This window comes from Mus caroli, unplaced genomic scaffold, assembly GCF_978045245.1.
Source record: "Mus caroli unplaced genomic scaffold, Mus_caroli_1 scaffold_12, whole genome shotgun sequence".
NCBI classification, from domain to species: Eukaryota; Metazoa; Chordata; class Mammalia; order Rodentia; family Muridae; genus Mus; species Mus caroli.
In genome coordinates, this window is record NW_028227267.1 from 55,896,096 (window position 1) to 55,915,114 (window position 19,019).

Consider the following 19,019-nt stretch of genomic DNA (forward strand, 5'->3'; position numbering starts at 1 on the left):
GGAGTCCATTGGTAGACTTGAAAATAGAAATACTGATTACTAGAACAGAAAAACATGTCTTATCTGACTCTTCTGGAATTCTCTCCTATTTCTAGCACTTTTCAGTTGGTTTCTTCTGGGTTTTCTGGATAACCAATCATACATGACCTTTCTTGTATGGTCGCTGCTTCATTTGCATGGGTGTTTGCATAAGCATTGGAACTGCTCATGACTCCCCTGATGTTTGTCACAGTTGTTTAAGTGTCTTGTTGGCTGTTGAAAACTCTGGGGTGATTCTGAACTCTGCAGTGATGATATGATGGCTGCTCCTCCTGCCGCAACAGCCAGTCCACTGAGTAACTTCTGACGGAACACAAGGCAGTCTGGGAGTGGGTCGTGGAAGGCAGTATGCTGAAGTTTTGAGAGCAGACTGAAATCTGACTGATGGACATCTTTGCGTTTCTGTTTTTCTTTTCCAGGTCTTATTTTGGGAATGCCAGCTGAACTGCCTCAGACACATGGGTAGCAGTCGCTGATGGAACCGTGTTTTTATTCACTTTATCCACATAGTTAGAATGATTTCTTTTTAATTCAAAACTTGTATTCATGATATCGGGTCTGCTTGGTCAAATTACTTTACTCTTTTAACACAGAGCGAGGCTCCATTAGCTGATATTTTATTTAGATGTCTGTAGTTACAAGTGAAGCCTGGTCATAGCTTTCTTTTTAAATTCATGCTGACTTGACAGTGAGATTACATTTTGGAAACAATTTTGATAATATTACAGTGATCTCCTCACTGAAAATGACGTAACATTTAGCTAGATCTATCTGAGCCACGCAGCTCTTCTCCCTGGTGGCCTCTGTCTTCTCACAAACTTAACTGATAGAGAAACTGAACCATAGCTCTGGGGTGCTCTTTGAGCTCATGGGTTAAAGTCAGTGAACACAATAGGCCACACCCAATGCACACTATGGTTTTCCTACATATGCCTATCATAAAGTTTAAGTCTTAAATTAGGAACAACTAAGGTTACAGTGATAACTATTAATAAAATAGAGCTATCATAATAATATGCAACCATGAAAATAGCTAAAACTTAAGTTTCCCCCCCCCCCGCTATTTTACTTAAAAAAATTTTTTTGAAATTAGAATTACATCATTTTCCTCTTCTCTTTCATCATTCCAAAGCCTCCCAGTGACCACTTCTTTTAGATTTATGATTTATGGTCTCTCTTTTTTTAAATTGTTGATATACGTGTGTGTGTGTGTGTGTGTGTGTGTGTGTGTGTATGTGTGTGTATTCTTAAATATAGCCTGCTTAGTCTGTATAATGTTACTTGTATCCTATGTTTTCAGTGCTGACCATTTGGTATCAGATATCCCAGTGGTATGCTGTTCCCTGGGTAAGACCATTTCTCTTGGTCTCAATGTTCCTTATTGCTGGTAGTTCTTTGTGTGGGTTGAGGCCTCATGAACTGCAGTAGTAGCATATATATCTTGGCTGTAACCAACAACTCTGTAATTGGACTTCAGGTCCACTCAACATGAGGGACATCATGCCTGGTACCGAGCCTAGCCAACTCCCCAGGGATAGTGAGGTTATGAATCTTGGAGGAGAAGCTACAACAGCCAATTTACTAAACCAGCATAATCATTCATCACACTCCGAATATGTGTCCTTATTTCATAGTAAGTGTGTTCTTTACCCTTCATCAAGGAAACCTCTGTTTGCAACAGATAGAGACCATTACAGAAACCCACAACTAACCACAACGTACAGTTGTGGCACCTAGACTCAATGACTACACCTACAAACCACCTCTGCATCTAAAGCTCAGGGGAGAGTCATGAAGAGGGACGGAGAGCCTGTAAGAGCCAGAGGACCAGAGAGATTTCTATGAGACTGTGTCTCTTGGTAATGACAACGCTACAGCCATAAGGTCTCAGCAACACGGGGATCTTACTTCTAGAGGCTCGGTCTTTAGCTGACTTGAGAAATGGAAGCCCCAGAAAGTGGGATCACAGGCAGGTGGTTAATGTAATAAGCCCCATCTTTAGAGACATGCAAAATCTAGTCTGTTTCATTCTGTTTAACAGGGTGTGGCAAACTAAGGAACAGTGATTTACATTAGCTGGCTGGGGGAATCAAACTTTAAAGAATAACAGTACACGACAAGAAAAAGAAGGAAAGGAATACTGCAAATGTTTTACATCTCACAGATTGCTCCTTATAGAAGGTCTCTGGCTCTGGATCAGAACCGAGTTGCCTAATAGGACATTACTGGGGCGATAGCAGCAACATTAATTATGGGTTCAAGAACAGCGCTGTGCACAGGTTTTCCGATTTGATCATTACACTTCTCAGCAAGTATACACTGCAGTGTGTGTGTGTGTGTAAAGCACGTGCCTTTACATGTATAGATGGGTACATGCTTGGGGAGAGACAGCAAATGAGAGCAAAGTATTAATAATTGACTAATCCAAATAAAGGACAGCTAGGAGAGTTCTTTGTGTTCCTTTTTGTAATTTTACTTTGATTTCATTTTTTAATATATTCTTCACCAAAACAATTGCCATGGAAGAAATCTAGTATAATTTGAATATGATCTAAGTGTGTTTTCCAGAAAGTCCATGGCTAAAGGCTTGGTCTTCAGTGTGAGGGTGCTAAGGTGGTTGAACCTTTAGAAGGTGGGGCCTAGTACAAGATGATCAGGGAAGGGGGTCACCAGGGTTGAACAATTAGTGCTGGCCAATCTTGGACGTTCGGCTTCCTAGACTATGACCAGCTAAACCTGTTTTCTCTATCAAGTGTTCAGCCTTCAATATTTTGTTATGGCACCCACAAATGGATAATATACTTTCATGTTCTCAAAAGGTTTGGGGCTTCTGGTGTGAGAGATTCCAGGACTCCTGGTTGCTGCAAATAGAAACACCTTTGCTACCAGTACCCCAAGTATCACCCAGCATCCCTAGAATGGTGAGTGCCATGATCTTCTTTATGTAGCTTTGGCTGCCTTTCAGCATTGCCTTCTTAGCTTTCAAGGCCTTTACTTTGGCTTTGGCTTTGGGATGAGCAGGGGTTTCCTTCTTCGTTTTTGGCACCATCTTGGCAGAAAGGCTACAGCACCCAGTTTAATACCTATTCTATGGACTCTGGTAATCTGTGGTCATTTCACCTCAGAATTGACTTCTCTGGTACAGAGTCCTCTTCTCTATTGGTTGCTGGGACACTGTATACACCAAACACATTCCTAGCCTTATACAGTAAAGATCACAATGATTCTTAACCCTTCATGATCACAACAATCCCCAGGAGCATTCTTTTAAAAGGATGCTGATCTCTGAGGCACTCTCTGTTTGAGTGACTGTGGGGCTCAGGAACCTGAATTTTTCAAAAACAAGCTCTTGCTTTTCTTTCTTGTGAGTGCACTATAGGCCTTGCTTTGATCGACATCAGCCTATTTCAGCTCCTCTGGCTATGCCATCACATAACATTTCTTGGGTTCATTTGAATTTCCCAGGGTTACCCAGAGCTAAGAAAACCATCCCGCCCTCATAATCTGGGCATGAAAATCGAGCTAAACCCAACGTATCCGGTAGGGTGACATTCATCCTTGGCTTTCCTTAACTCTAAAGCACAGCTTCCTGAGGATTGGCTTCATGGTTGACTTAGGTGTGTGGATGGGTTTGCATGTGGCTTCTGGTCCTAGATTATCTAGCTATCCCCAGTCCCTCCTCAGTACATAGAAGTGAGGCCCTTGAGCCATATGTTTGGGGAAGACGGTTAGAGAAGATTCTAGCATGTTAATTCAGCTCTTCTCTCTCTCCTGCTCAACTTTTAGTGGATCTGCACAAGCAGGAAGTACACTCTGCAGTGGGCCAGGCAGTCAACTAACTCATCGCAACCAGAACCTAGCCTTGCCAGTCTCTGAGCCCATACACCTGATCCTCTTCACCTAAAAGTCACATAAACACAGGTCACACTGTGTGTGCCCAAGTCACACTGTGGGTTCAGCATGTTATAGCCAACATGGCAGCTATGAACAAAGTGCACTGTAGGATGTGAGTTCAGAGTCGGAAATGCACATAGTACCTTGAGCTCTTTGAGCCACACTCCCTCCAGTATATACCTCCATGGGGCAGCTACTTCAGAGGGTAAACTCCATGAGGTACAGGAAGCTAGGATTGGTGCTCCAAGCAGCAGGAGAGAATGATCCAAAGATGGGTAGCTATGGCACTTAGCAATGCCCGCCTCTTCATTTTTTTTTCTCCCAAGAGGAGGGGAACAAGAAAACTAGGCATTTTAGCTTATAGTTTCTACTTGGTTTTGGCTTTTGGATTTATTCATCAATTAATTACCAAAAAAACCCCTCAGAATTCATAGACATTCTTCCAAGAAGGGCAAAAATCTCACTAGATCATATATTCTTTGTTCATATCTATATTTAAGAATTCAGAAGTAGTGTTGCAAAATGGAGTGCGTTTAGATGCAGTACAGAAATTTTTCCTTGAAAATGTTGCAGAGACATTTAGCAAGAGGGTAGCAGGGAGTCCATTACTAAGATATATGGGTTAATAATTTCATGGGGCTACTCAAGAATGATCTGCTATGATTGAAACCATGTGTGGAGAGCTTGGGCTTCTGCAGGATGTGTGGCAGCAACAAAGGCCCTAAAGATACATTTGTGCTGCCTGCTAAGTACACAGATGATTGGCTTAGATACACTTCCCAGACATAAACAGTGAAGGAATGCCCCTGAAGTTCTCCACGCTATCAGATAGAAAGGGGGAATGCTTACCACATTGTACAAGCCGATGCACCAGCGCTCGAATAAAATCTGCCCAGAAAATCCATTCACAAAGGCGAACCATAGCTGCAAGAGAACAAAGCTCGTCAAGTTTTATATCAATATTGACCTAAATGTTTCCCCTCACTGGAGAAGTAGCCGGGAATGTGGACCACCAGCTGGACACAGCTGCAGAGGGAGACTGTGTGCCAGCAGTGTGACAGTTGTCCTTTCAAGGAATATAAATTTCCAATACCATAAATACCAATATCTTAAGGAAAATTTATATTAAGGATGCATCAACTTTGAGAGGCTATTTGTGCCATATTTACAAGGAAATGGATTTACACCAAGTATGTTTTGTGTTAACACTTTTGATTGACTGAAAGTCTCAACTTCATGCATTTCCCCCTAATAAAGTTGATTTTAAAGCTATGGTGTCTCTTTGTGGGGCTTTCAAATAGATAAAGATTATAACTAATAAAAACATCACGAAGCTTTTTTGTTGGTCATGTGTGGTTTTAGTTGACAAAATATTAACTTCCTTGGTTGGCCGTCCTCCGCCTCAAGCATAGGCCAACACACAATGATAAGAAACAAACACGCTCAAATCCTCTTTTATGGTAGCATGGGAGACTGAATTAACTGGACAGATCATTCTCAAGAGGATCTGGTCAGTAAACTCATGAGAAAAACAGCAACTTCAGCCATCAGGGATATACAAATTATAATAACTCCATCTCATTCAGAATGATAGCATCAACAAAGCAAATGGCAACTGTAGTACACTGAATAAGAATGGCAACCATAGGGTCATATAGTTGAAGGCTTAGTCATCAGAGACTGGCACTACTTCAAAAGGATTAGTAGGTGTGGCTTTGTTGGAAGAAGTATGTCACTGGGGGGTGGGCTTTGAGTGTTCAAAAGCCCAAGTCAAGCTCAGAGTCTCTCTTCCTGCTGCCTAGGGAACGGCATGTAGAACTCTCAGCTACTTCTCCAGCACCATGTCTGCCTGCCTACATGCTGTCATGCTTCCTGCCATGATGATAATGGACTAAACCTCTGAAGCTATAAGACAGCCCTACTTAAATGCTTTCCTTTATAAGAGTTGTCTTGGTCATGGTAACTCTCCACAGCAACAGAACATGGACTAAAATAAGAAGCAATCAACGCTAATGAGGATTGGTCATTCTGCAGAAAACTCAGGACCCATGGAGACCCACTGTGCCATCACAGGAGTCCTCTCTCAAGAGGAAGAAGAGGTGGCAAGATCTGTAACAGGTGAGCAGTGGAAAAAAATCAAAATTCTTCATATTATATAAGAAACGTTTCTAAAACCTCACTGTGCAAATGAAAAGATGGATCCTCTGACTCAGGAAAGGGAACAGCACATAGAAGTGAATCAGTCAACATTCAAGTAGGCTGACATAGGTGTTAATTTGTTTACTTATTGACTACTATTGCTAGCATTCTCCCGGTCCATAGCCACATGCATGTGGAGGATATGCTCTATCACTGATTTTCTCCCCAGCCTCAATTTTGAGATGCTATAAATTTAATTCAATATATTCAATGAGAAGAGGCAATTAGTCTGCCAAGGGAAGCCAGCTTCATGGCTTCCTACTTCTCTCCAGTGGGACATCAGAACAGAGGTGGGTGGCTAAAGTTTAGAAGTGTTGGTGAAACGGTGTGACAAGGACTTTAGCAAGCCACCAAAACTAAAGACAAATCTAAGCCTGGCAACACAAAGAAATGAAGCAGCTGGTACTGTGTGTCTGTTACACTTGCTAAATTTCAGGACACCCAGCAGATATCAAAACCTGAAACACGTGTTATATACAAGAGAAAGAGGTTTTGTTTTTTGTTTTTGTTTTGTTTTGTTTTGTTTTTTCGAGACAAAGTTTCTCTGTGTAGCCCTGGCTGTCCTGGAACTCACTCTGTAGACCAGGCTGGCCTCGAACTTAGAAATCTGCCTGCCTCTGCCTCCCAAGTGCTGGGATTAAAGGCATGTTCCATCATGCCCGACTCAAGAGAAAGAGTTTTAAAAACATGGGAGAAAGCATTATGAGAATAAAGCCAAATTCCTAGCTTTGTCTTACAAGTCAGCAGGATCAGACCCTATCCTGCTTCTTCCCTTATCTTTCTCTCTCTCTCTCCTTCCTTCCTTTCTTCCTTTTTTTCTAGAAAAAGACAGGTTACCTGGGTTTGAGTAACTACAAGGTTGTAGAGGCAGAGTAGTTGGTTGGACTGCCTGCCTCTCTGCTCTGTAATTGTGATGCTAGGAATGAGAACCCAGAACTTAGGTTATGCTAGCACTCCACCACCCAACTTCTCTCTCTATCTTTTCCCTTCCCTTCCTTCCCCTTCCCTTCCCCTTCCCTTCCCCTTCCCTTCCCCTTTATCCCTTTCCCTTTATCCCTTTCCCTTTATCCCTTTCCCTTTATCCCTTTCCCTTTTCCATTTCCTTCTTTCTTTTCTTTCTTTCTTTCTTTCTTTCTTTCTTTCTTTCTTTCTTTCTTTCTTTCTTTCTGCCTTTCTTTCTTTCTTTCTTTCTTTCTTTCTTTCTTTCTTTCTTTCTTTCTTTCTTTCTTTCTTCTTCTTCTTCTTCTTCTTCTTCTTCTTCTTCTTCTTCTTCTCTCTCTCTCTCTCTCTCTCTCTCTCTCTCTCTCTCTCTCTCTCTTTCTCCTCCTATTAGATAGGGTTTCTCTGTGTAGTGCTAGCTGTCCACTCTGTAGACCAGGCTGGCCTTGAACTCATAGAAATCTGCCTGCTTCTTCCTCCCAAGTGCTGAGATTAAAGGCATATGCCATCACTGTCTGGCTTGAAATTTCATTTTTAAACAGGCCCCTCCTCCCACAAGGTTATAATTTTTTACCAACCTAGTGAACAAAGACTTAAATTTGACAAAGTGAAGAACTAGCTGCTCCAATCCCTAGCAAGGAATTCTGCATTGTTGACAAGTGTTCAAAGTACTTTCCTTTGACTTGAGGATTTCACTTTGTTACTTAAATCTTACAGCTTTAGTCATGTGGTACTCAACCAAAAAAATATAAAAGTGTTTGCTTTGACATTATTTGAAATATAGAAACTGTACATACTATATGATGATTGCTGTAGAATACTCATTCGTTTAAATAAGCACAATAATCCATCTTGAAGAGCAATACAAAGCGGCATGCATAAGAAAGCTCCCAGACACACCACTGAAAAGAAAAATCAAGTTGCAAAACAGGGAAGTTTGCAAAGTCCTGTGCTTCAGAGTTTGGGAGTCAGCTTGGACTGCCCAGCGAGACTCTTGTTTGAAAAACAAAACAAAACAAAACCAATAACAAAATCCAAGTCTAAACTTAAAGCCCTCAAACCCTGCAAGGCTCACATCGAAAGGTCACGACTACAAAACAAAGGTGTAAACTCTACACATGGTCATTACTTCTGATAGTTCCTTCTGAGTAGCAAAGAGAGGCTCACCTATGCCTCTTGCAGTGCTTTGAGCTCTCAAAACATCCGTGTTTTGTTGATATAACTGAGGCAGTTTCCAACTAGGGACAAGTTACCAAGGAGGAGACATTTCACGGTGTATGGAGATCTCCACGGTCACCTCCTGACAGAGGATGATGCTAATTGTCACGGACTGGTCGGTAGGCCAAGGAGTCTGTGGAACACCTTTACCGAATCCAGGTGCTCCACCCCCAACAATGACCTCACTTGACCCCGACTGTCAGTAACACATTGTGGAAAACCCCTGGCTGTCTTAGGCTAGTCTGGTGTGCAAAGCTGTGACTATGTGGTCACTATCTGGGGAGGATGGGGCTCGGAAAGCTTCAGCCCTTAAAATAATAACAATCCACTTGCAGCCATACGGCTGTATCCATGGCCAAATCTTACAGGGCAAGTGTAGCACTGGAAGTAAATTCAGCAACTTCACATGGTTAAGCCTACAAACAGCCATCTACTATAAAAACAAATTACTGAAGAATTGTTTTAAAGAGCTAGGACAAACTTAGTATGACCAAGACACCTGCATCAGTGGAAATACCTAATAAGAAGGGAAAAAGGTTTTTAAGAGAGTTCTTGTCCTTTTGGTCTGGATTGATTGTGGGACAGTGATGTGTGGGACAGTAGGTACCAAAGCCTCCGTGGTCACTCAGAGCGGGAACTTTGATATCCTGTCTCCTCCACTGCTCCCCCCTTCCCAAGCAGCTGCAGTGCCACAGTTCAGCTGGCACAGACCTGGCTCCTCACAGTCTGGATGTGTTTGCCCTCATTTTTATCATTTGCAGGTGCTGCTGGAGTTTGACAAGTGTAAACAAACTCATTCTTAACCTTTCATGTGCATTCCAATCACCAATCCCTCGCTGGCGATTAGACCTTTTTATTTGATTGGAACTATTTTTTTTCTTTTGGTAGAGGAAAATGAAACCCAAAATACACAAAACAAGTCATCCCGCCTCCCCCTCCTCCAGTCCACCTTATAATTTCAAAACCCATAAGCTGTTTGTTTCTTCCCCTTTAAAAATTCAAACTTGATTTCATCTTGGCAAGATTTCCATAGGTAGAGGGAAGCGTATGAAAATGCAGTGTATTTTTAAACATTTATACCAACGGACTTAGTTTTTATTTTATTTACTTGTGAGGCAGGTACACGATAAGTCTCTGACACACTATAAAGTCAGGCTTCCACACCACTTATTCATATACAAATGCTAATTCATATATAAAAGACAGCACCACCCAATTCCTGAACACCAAGGTCATTTTTGGTGGGTCACTGGCTCTCACATTTGTAGACCAAACTCCACCCTCAATGCAAACAGATGGCCTGCCTCCCGACTTGCAGCTCTCAGTGTCTGCTGGCCACTGTGTTTTACTCTTCTGGATTAATGGGAGAAGAGACTGCTCTGCTCTAACTTCCTTGTTAACCAGGAATGCTCTTAAATGAACCAAGCCAAAGCCCAGAGCTGGGCAGCCTCAGACTTGGTGGGTTGGTGGGAGGCCTGCCAAGCACTGCCGCTTGCCAAGCTCCTGGGGTTTGGGTCCTCAAACATAGGGCTGTTATGAGCAAACTGACCCAAACTTATTAAATGGCTTTTCCTTCTCGGAGAAAGGTCCTTCTTTGCTTTAACTCCTGCCTGACTGCCAAAAGCGCAGTAACTGTTGGCTGAATGTACAGGCTCCTGTCTGGAGGAGCGACTGCCACTGCTCAACCTTAGTGGGTCTTACTGCTCTGGGTCGCCACTAGCAGTCAACGGCTCTGAGACAAAGAACTGGGATTAGACATTGCTTTCAGAGACAAATTGTTGCATATCCCCCATTTGACCTGGTCGTATGAGTTAAGAGAAAAACAAACAAACAAAACAAACCCAAAATATAGTTTTTTCTCAAATTCTGTTCCTAGAAATTAATTCTCCATTGATAAAAACATTGGTTTATAAAAACGCTGCCTTGTACAGTGTTGTTGGCAATGCATGACAAGGATGAAGGCAAAAGAGCTGAGATCCTTTTAAAGCAAATCGTTGTTGTGTATGATGTATGAGGTCAAAGAGCAAGGCTGTGGAGTCGGCACTCACTTTACAGTTTATGTGGGGTTGCTGTAGGTCACCAGGGCTCCTTGGCAAACACATTACCCACTGATCCATCATTTCAGCCCAGACAACAAAGTGCTTAGTGCTTAGGTGAAGGTCAGTCAGGTGACGGTAGCAGATCTATGAATTATTGAGCACTTCCAAAACACTGGTGGGAAAATCAAGGGGGAAAAGCAAAGGTGTGATACAGGGGAGGGGGTCTGAGCCATGACAGGGAGGCGGTGGACTCTAGGAGCTTCCCTACAGGTAATGTTCTGTCTGATACATTACATGGCTGAGAAGCCAAAATGAATCAGAGACTATGAAAGATGGTTGGGGAGCCAGGCAGAGCCCTGTCTTAACTCTGGAAGAGTTTCTTCCCCTTTAGTCAATATTGGACAGGGAAAATGTGGGTGCAAACACTGTAAACCTATAGGACAAGTAAACAATCAGAAGGGAGTGGTGTGCACAGGATCCAGGTTCTATAAGAGCACACAAAGCAGTGCATTCCTATACGTGTATTTGAACTTGAGAGAGAGCACGAGAGGCCGGACCCCATGGTTCCTGTTGATCTCGGAGCAGAGGCAGACGGTGGGAGTGTTGTTAGCTATATGGGGCACCATTTTTATCACAGCACACAAGTGCGACTTCCACTTTTGAAAATGACATAGGAGAAAACTTAGTCTTCTGTGTACCCATGATACTCACCTTTCTCTTAGCCTATCACACTCTTTATTATTTATTTATTTGTTTATTTATTTATTTGCATTTTCTGGCTACCCCCATATGACCAAATGTCATATGGGTTTTATTCATGATAGCACACTTCAGACCTGGCTCAGGGCTGGAAAACAGTGGTAAGGAATGCTCACAGACTATTAGTCCTTCGAGTGAGCACCTGATCGGTCCATCGTAACTGTTTCCTGAGAATGGATCCTTACTTTCTGAGTGGATCCCTATCTTCATTTATCTTCATTTTCCAAAGGACAGAGGGATATGAGGATGCTAGGATGCCGAGGCCCTGTAACAGCCCCGATGGATCGGCTCCCTTGAACTTCATTGGTACCCTAGGAACTCCTGTTCCCACCTCACAGTGAGGAAATCTGAATACAGAGAAGACAAGGCACCAGGTCCGCACTAAATCGACCCTTAAAGGCCATAGCGGTCAACAGTAAACTATGCGTTTCAAATAAGTGACTTTTAAAACATTTAAGTTAAGGCAATTAAATATCAAATCTGTATCTATGACTAATCTACTGGGGATACTTTAAGATTGTAATATCAACAAAACACTTCTCAAATAGAAAACTTATTGAGAAAATAACCCAGATTTTCCTCAAATGTCAAGTCAAAGGAGAAGAGGTCCCTTAGAGTTTGTGAAGCAGGCTACAAAAGCCTTCCTCACCACTCTAGTTTGAAATATTACCTCTTGGGTGTGGTGGCACAGGCCTTTAATCCTAGTACTTGGGAGGCAGAGGCAGGCAGATTTTCTGTGAGTTCAAGGGTAGTCTGGTCTACAGAGAGAGTTCCAGGACAGACAGGGCTAAATGGAGAAACTCTATGTGGAAAAACCAAAAACTAAAACCACACCCCCCTCAAAGAAATATTTCCAATAATACTCTGAGCTAACATATTCCAATCTTTTGCTAGGATGGTTGAGTCTGGCCCAGCAGACAGTCAAAAGCAATATTTATTATCCAAATTCCTCAAATAAAAACATGCAAATGAACGATCTTATTTAAAAGAACTAGAATCTGAAGTTGAGAAAGCACAGGGTAAAACAAATAAATTATCATGTCAAATGCATATAGCATACGCCGTGTGGCTACAGATTTTATTTCTTTGTTGTTGTTCCTTTCCATTCAAACTTCAGATGACTCAATAAGTTGACTGTTGTGGCCCAAAGCCACAACGTTAGCAAAGGGAAAATCTGGTAAACATTTTAAAAAGTGTCTTTAATTACTAATTTCTAAGTACTATGAAATGCCTCTGTTTCTACATAATTACACGGTTAGACTGTTAAACTATAGAATATCAGGTAAATATGAAGTCGCGTTTTCTCCCCCATAAAAGACCATAATTCTGACCAGATGGGGTATGCACAATTAAATTGATTTTTAATAAGGAATTCTTGGCACAATAGAATGTAATCGCTCTAAATTGTATCAAGGACTACGTAAAAAAATTTTTATAGTTCAAGGCTTCAGCTCCTCCATCCAAATCCCTTGCTGGCATGCTAGGGGACCAAGGGCTCTGGAGACCCATAAGGAAATAATGAGCCTTTCATCTGGAGGTCACTGGCTAGGATCTGCTATCGTTCATTAATGACACAGCTGTGTTCCACCTCCCATTGCTGGAACAGTGGCAGGGGTTTGTTATGCAAAGGGTAGCAGAAATGTGTGTAAAATCATTTCATTTATGGGCAGGACCTATGGCAAGTATTTGAGAACGAGAGTTTTATAACCAATAAAACAATGCTCTTAAGTTATTGACAGTAAGATTTAGTGCTTGGCTCCACAGAGCAGGATGGTCAGAGGAGCCCAGAACTCAGGTGTTCTACAGCATCTCCATCAGTCCCTTGTCCCTCTGAGCTACCCTTCGATGAGGTGTGGACTCTGTGCTTTGTTTTTGGATGTGAAGGAAAAGGTCCCTGTCTTAGGGTTTTACTGCTGTGGACAGACACCATAACCATGGCAACTCTTATAAGGACAACATTTAACTGCCATCCAAGTAGGCATGGGCAGAACAAGCTAAGAGTTCTGAAGGCAAACGGTAGAGGACTGGCTTCAAGGGAGCTTAAAGCCCACAGCCACAATAACACACCTACTCCAACAAGGCCACACCTACTCCAAGGCCCCACCTACTCCAACAAGACCATACCTACTCCAACAAGGCCCCATCTTTTAATAGTGTCACTCCCTGGGCCAAGCATATTCAAACCACCGTGGCCCCTGTCTACTTTCTCAGAGTAGTATGATAAGAGAATGATTCTCATTTTATTTATTTAGGTTTCCTCAGGAATGAGTGCAAGCATACATGTGTATATACAGAGCTCAGAGGTCAACCTTGGGTAGCATCCTCTGAAACTCTGTGCCCTTCCTTTGAGCCAAGGCCTCATCCACTGTGATTGACTTGCTAGCCAGTGAGCCTCAGGCATTCCCCTGCTGCCCCACTAGTGCTGTGACCACAAGTTCATGCCTCATGCCTGGTTTGATCGGTTCTGGGAATTGAACTCAAGTCCTTGGGCTTCTAAGGCAAACGACTCACTGGGTAATCTGTCCTCCTGTCCATCTTCAAAGACAGTCCAAGTTGAACTATCTGCTTAGATTCACGCTCTATGCTGTCAGCAGCAGCTACCTGTGTGCTGAAACAGTTCAATCTGAATGAGGATTAGAAAAGTTTTGCGGGAACATCATAGAGGGAACTTGCAATTCTCTCTGAATGATTTGGGAAGCATTTCCAAAGGGGGTGGGGCCCTGGAAGGCAGGAGGGCCCCTGGAAGTAGAGGCATCAGCTTGTAGGAGTGTACAAGGTGTACATTTCAGGGTGAATAGAAGGAAAATGAGGTGGAAGAATCTTCAACTAGCAGGTTATTCCAAAGAGGCAAACAGTGGTACATGTGTCCCCTCACAGAAAATGGATGATCCAAGTACCTGGAGACTTGAAAGACCACCTCAATATATTTATGATTTACTGTGGACAAACATGTAAAAAAATTACCATTTGAAGCTATTTCTTTTTAAGCATTCAGTTGGGTAGTATTAAATATGCTGGCAGGGTTGTGCAACCATCACCAGTGTTCACTGCCCAAGTCTTTGTGAACACCAAGACTATGTCCCCAGTTAGTGAGTCACTCTCCCCTGACCTCCCACTTTGTGTCTCTGGGACCGTTTCATGTTCGGTCTCTAGGAATCTGGCTACGCTGGTTATCTCAGTAATAAGGTGTTTGTCTCTTTTAGCCAGCTTACAAGATTTAGTTCTTTTACTCTTTTATAAAGTTAAGATGACAACCGCTCATCCACATCTGGATACTTGGGTTGTTTCCCACTTGGCGCCTTGAACGCTCAGTAAAACATCTGTGTTGGGTCCTAGATGTTGTGATAGACTGGAGCCATGGAAATCTGCAGATAACACAAAGGGCCCACTCCCCAGTCTCCCACAGCAGCAGGGTAAGTTTTCTTCATCCTCAGCAACACCCAGTATTTCCTGTCCTTTCATTTCCTGATGTTTTCTCCTCAGCTTCCATTCTAACAGGTATGCAGTGATATCATTATGATACTTGATGATGAATGATGTTGAGAACATTTTTATAAAGGAATTGGCCACTTGCTTATCTTTGTTTATTCAAGTATACTTTCTAAAATCTGGCTTTGTTATCGAGTTGTGATTCCTTCTATATTTAGAATACTAATTCCTTATTCTGTTTTGCAAATGTTTTCTCTATTTCATCTCTTACTTGTTGATAATATCCTTTACACAAAACATATGAAGTTCTGTTAAATTCCTGTTCATCTTTTTCTTTTGTTGCATGCACTTTTGATGTATTCTCTAAAAAAACAAAACAAAACAAAACCAAAAAACCACCCAAAAACCTGGAAAATCAAATGGAATGAAACCACCCTCTATTAGCTTGTACAGAGTCAGTTCCTGACAACACTCTTTCCCTGCCGAATGTTCTTGGTACCCTTGTTGACTGTGGTGGTTTGAATATGTTTGGCTCAGGAAATGGCACTATTTGGAGGTGTGGCCTTGTTGGAGTAGGTGTGTCACTGTAGGCATGGGCTTTGAGACCCTTGTTCTAGCTGTCTGGAAGCCAGTCTTCTCCTGCCTGCCTTCAGATGAAGATGTAGAACTCTCAGCTTCTCCTGAACATGCCTGACTGGATGCTGCCATGCTCCTGCCTTGATGATAATGGACTGAACCTCTGAACCTGTTAGCTGGTCCCAACTAAATGTTGTTTTTATAAGAGTTGCCTTGGTCATGGTGTCTCTTCACAGCAGCAAATCCCTAAGAACTGACTATCATTTTACCACATGTTCACCGGTTTATGTCTAGCCCTTTTCCTACTGCGGCTCACACTCCTGTCTCTTCACAGTATAGTACTACGCTATACTGAATATTGCAGCTTTGCTTTGTGAGCCCCTCAACTTTGCTCTCCCCTTTCAAGATTGTCCTGGATACCTGGGAGTCCATGCACATGCCCTAAGAATGTAGGATAACCTTTCCATTTCTCATGTCATTGTCTTTTTTTTCTTTTCTGTTTTGTTTTACTTAGAGACAATCTCACTAAGTAGCTCAGGCTGGCCAAGAGGAAAGTGAGAATTGCAGAGAGAAGAGAAAATCGTTAAAAGACCCAAATTAAAGCCAGAAAGCTGCAAAAGGCAACGTGTGAGAAACAAGATGCAGGAGACAGGAAGAGCAGTCTGCTGGACACTGCAGGCAGAGGTCATAGCTGTAGCTCTTTTTAAAAAATTATTATTATTTGTGAATAGTGCTGTTTTGTTAAAAGAATTGTAAATTGTAATGGGATAAATGGGACTCCCCCATATCTATGAGTTCAAATAACCATGAGAAAGTACAGTCAAGTGCTGGATGGAGGCAGGACTTGATCACTTGTAACAGTACTGGTCCTCCTAGACCTGAGCTGGGAAAGCTGCTTTATAGAGTAACAGTGTGTAGCTTCACGAGAGGATTCATCAAGACTCCAGCCTTCTGATTCATGTGTTAGGAAGGACACAGTGCTCTGATGATGAAAATGTTTGAGACCATTCAGCTCCTCACATCTTGGTTAGGTAATTTTAAAAGCTTCCCGAAAGCGAAGAGATAGAACCTTCTGACCTTTGGAGGTATTTTTTAATTACTCAGGAACCTCACTTGTTTTCTTAGCCTCTAGGAAGAATTCCTAAAGGTTGCACACACCAAGGTGTCCCCAGGAATTAAAAAAAAAAACCTGGCTATGCTTTCATTTACTGAACCTTTTCCATCAACACACCGAGAGAGGTTGTAGAGAAAGGAAAATTTCACTCGAAACTTGGTTTTTTTTTTTTTTTTTTTGCTCTGCTGCCATCATCATCACCATCATAATCGCTACCACCATCCTCACAATCATCACCATCATCTCCATCAACACTATTATCAGCACCACCACCACCACCATCATCATCACCACCACCATCATCATCATCAACATCAACCTACCATCCACACTCCTATGCCTTGCTGACATTGTGTTCAGCTGAACAAGGTTCTCTTCAGAAACATATCACATCTGTAGTGACATCCTTCCAAACTTAAAAGGTGCAGATTTAGCACATTCACAGTTTGTCAAATGTCTGCTAAACTAACTGGTGTCACTTGCCTTCACTACATAAGATTAAAAAGCCCCAATTTCATATCCCTATGAAAACCATGTTGCTTCTGAGCATCTGTCTGTAGACACTGTTTAATGGGTTGAGCAGAACCTTGCCATGCACTTAATACCTGCACAAACTGGAAGGCTAATGCCTCCCATACTTCTTACCAATGCTTTCTCTGGACTCTTCTGCAGTAGCAAAGTATCTTTGACCATTACAAGAGGGAGAAGAGGCTAGTTGCTAGTTTTCACTCAATCTAAGTGTTGTCTCTTTGGTACCCTTTCTCCTGATTATTCTGTACCACAGTCAGGTTCTAAGGGGCAGATGTCTTTCTTTCTTTTGTGTACTGGGAACAGGACTGTGGAGAGGGATGTGAGGAAGGAGAGCTGAGAGCACACGGGTGTGGAAGCTAGCTATGAAGGGCATCTCTTTTCTAAAAGGTTTATCTGCCCAAGGCTGCTTTTTGCTCTAGAATTGACCCATTTAAGCCAAATGGGTGCCTGGGGCTACCAGTTAGGACACAGGAATCATATAACCACATTAGACTTTTTGGGAGGACATTTAACAGAACCAAATAGAAGGCAGATTGAAGGGCTTCGAGAGTCAGAAAAGTCAGTGAGATGAGCGTTGTAGAGAGATCCTAAGAGAGTGTGATTGATGGGAATCACAGAGGGTGGGGGAGCCGAGAAGGACCCTGGAAGGTCATTGGAGGGGTTAGAGAGTTAATAATGTCAATGACCAGAGCTTGCAGTTATGAGCTCAGCAGGTGGGCAGCACCTGCATGCTATAGGCAGAAAGGAAAAGAGCAAGGCTGATGCTAAGGGACTGTTTTAGGAAGGAAAAATGTCTGTAAGGTTAACAAGCAGGCAGGAATGCCACCACTGGGAACAACCATCCCTCACTGGCTCTTTGTGGAGGTTGAAAGAAGGCCCCGGGAGGTTCTGGGTGACAGTGACATGTGCAGGTCAAATGTTATAGGCAGAAGCAAAGACTTGGTAAATTTTATAGATGGGACTTAAAATACATGGTTTATTTATCTTAACCCTAAGCAAATACTTGCTCCTGGCCAGAGATTTCCATGTCTGTGCTAATTAGCCAGGACAAGGGCACACGGTGACTTCCAGTGCAGGACTGGGGATGACTGTGTGGAGGGAAGGGGTAGATGGGGTTCAGTCAGCTCAATAATCCTTTCTGCCTTACAGATCAGGAACTACACAGGATGTCTACGCTAAAGCCGAGCCACACACTGTGTAACATCACTCACCCCTCCGTTCTGCATTGCATCCGGAACATCCAAATTGCAACTACAGGGCATCTCTTATTCTAAATGTTAGGGGACAAATGGTTTCAGGTTTCAGATTTCTATGTTTGGACTTCGAGATGCTCACATGGATGAAAAGAATGTCTAGGGGAATGGACACTACAATATCTCACTAGAAAGTCAGTTTATGTCTTAGGGTTATTATTGCCATGATAAAACACTGTGACCAAAGCAACTTGGGAGGAAAGGGATTTTTTGGCTTATGCTTCTACATCACAGACCATCATCAAAAGAAGTCAGGACAGGAACTCAAGCAGGGCAGGGACCTGGAGCAAGAGCTGATGCAGAGCCCATGGAGAGTTGCTGCTTACTGGGTTGCTCCTCATGGCTTACTCAGCCTGCTTTCTTATAGAACTGAGGTCTACCCGCTCAGGGGTGGCCTCACTCATAATGGGCTGGGCCCTCCCCAATCAATTACTTATTAAGAAAATGTCCTACAGGCTTGCCTACAGCTCAATCTTATAGAGGCACTTTCCTTATTAAAGTTCCTTTGTCTCTGATGACTCTAGTTTGTGTCCAGTTGACATAAAACTAGCCAGTACAATGTATATTCCCTATATATCCTGATGGTGACTTCATATAATATTTTAAGTGCACCTTTGCTTTGACTGGCCTATCACATAAAGTCCAGAGTGGATCTTCTATTTGTGGTACCATGTAGGTGACATTAAAAAATGGTCTGGATTTGGAAGCATTTAGAATGAGGGACAAAAAGTCTATATTGTGTTCTAGTACGGAACTGCGGCAGCTTCTGTAAAGGTTCCAATTCAGTGGGCAGTGCTCTGTGATCTCAGAAAATAAAAGATGCCACTTCCTGCAGTCAGTACTTCCCAAGCCATAAAATGTCGGGGATACACAGCAGATTGATGCTGGTGAATCAACTTAATGTCATAGGAAAGCCATTCTGAAAAAATTTTCTTTCTTCTTAGCTCTCAGTGTCTTAGAAGGGATAACATCACTGTAGGGAAGCCCTTGAAGCCCATCTGGTATTGTAACCACTGTATTGCTTTGTGC

At 42.5% G+C, this 19,019-nt stretch overlaps 1 protein-coding gene across 4 annotated transcripts in view; it reads right to left on the reverse strand.

The window, feature by feature from the left end:
• Window positions 1–19,019, reverse strand: part of Atp8a2 (ATPase phospholipid transporting 8A2) — a 556,425-nt gene that overhangs the window by 144,788 nt on the left and 392,618 nt on the right. For all 4 annotated transcript variants that reach the window (XM_021182071.3, XM_085828704.1, XM_029469106.2 and 1 more), the window contains exon 28: window positions 4,783–4,857. In XM_021182071.3, the coding sequence (XP_021037730.1) occupies window positions 4,783–4,857 (75 nt within the window). The remainder of the gene's footprint in view (window positions 1–4,782; window positions 4,858–19,019) is intronic.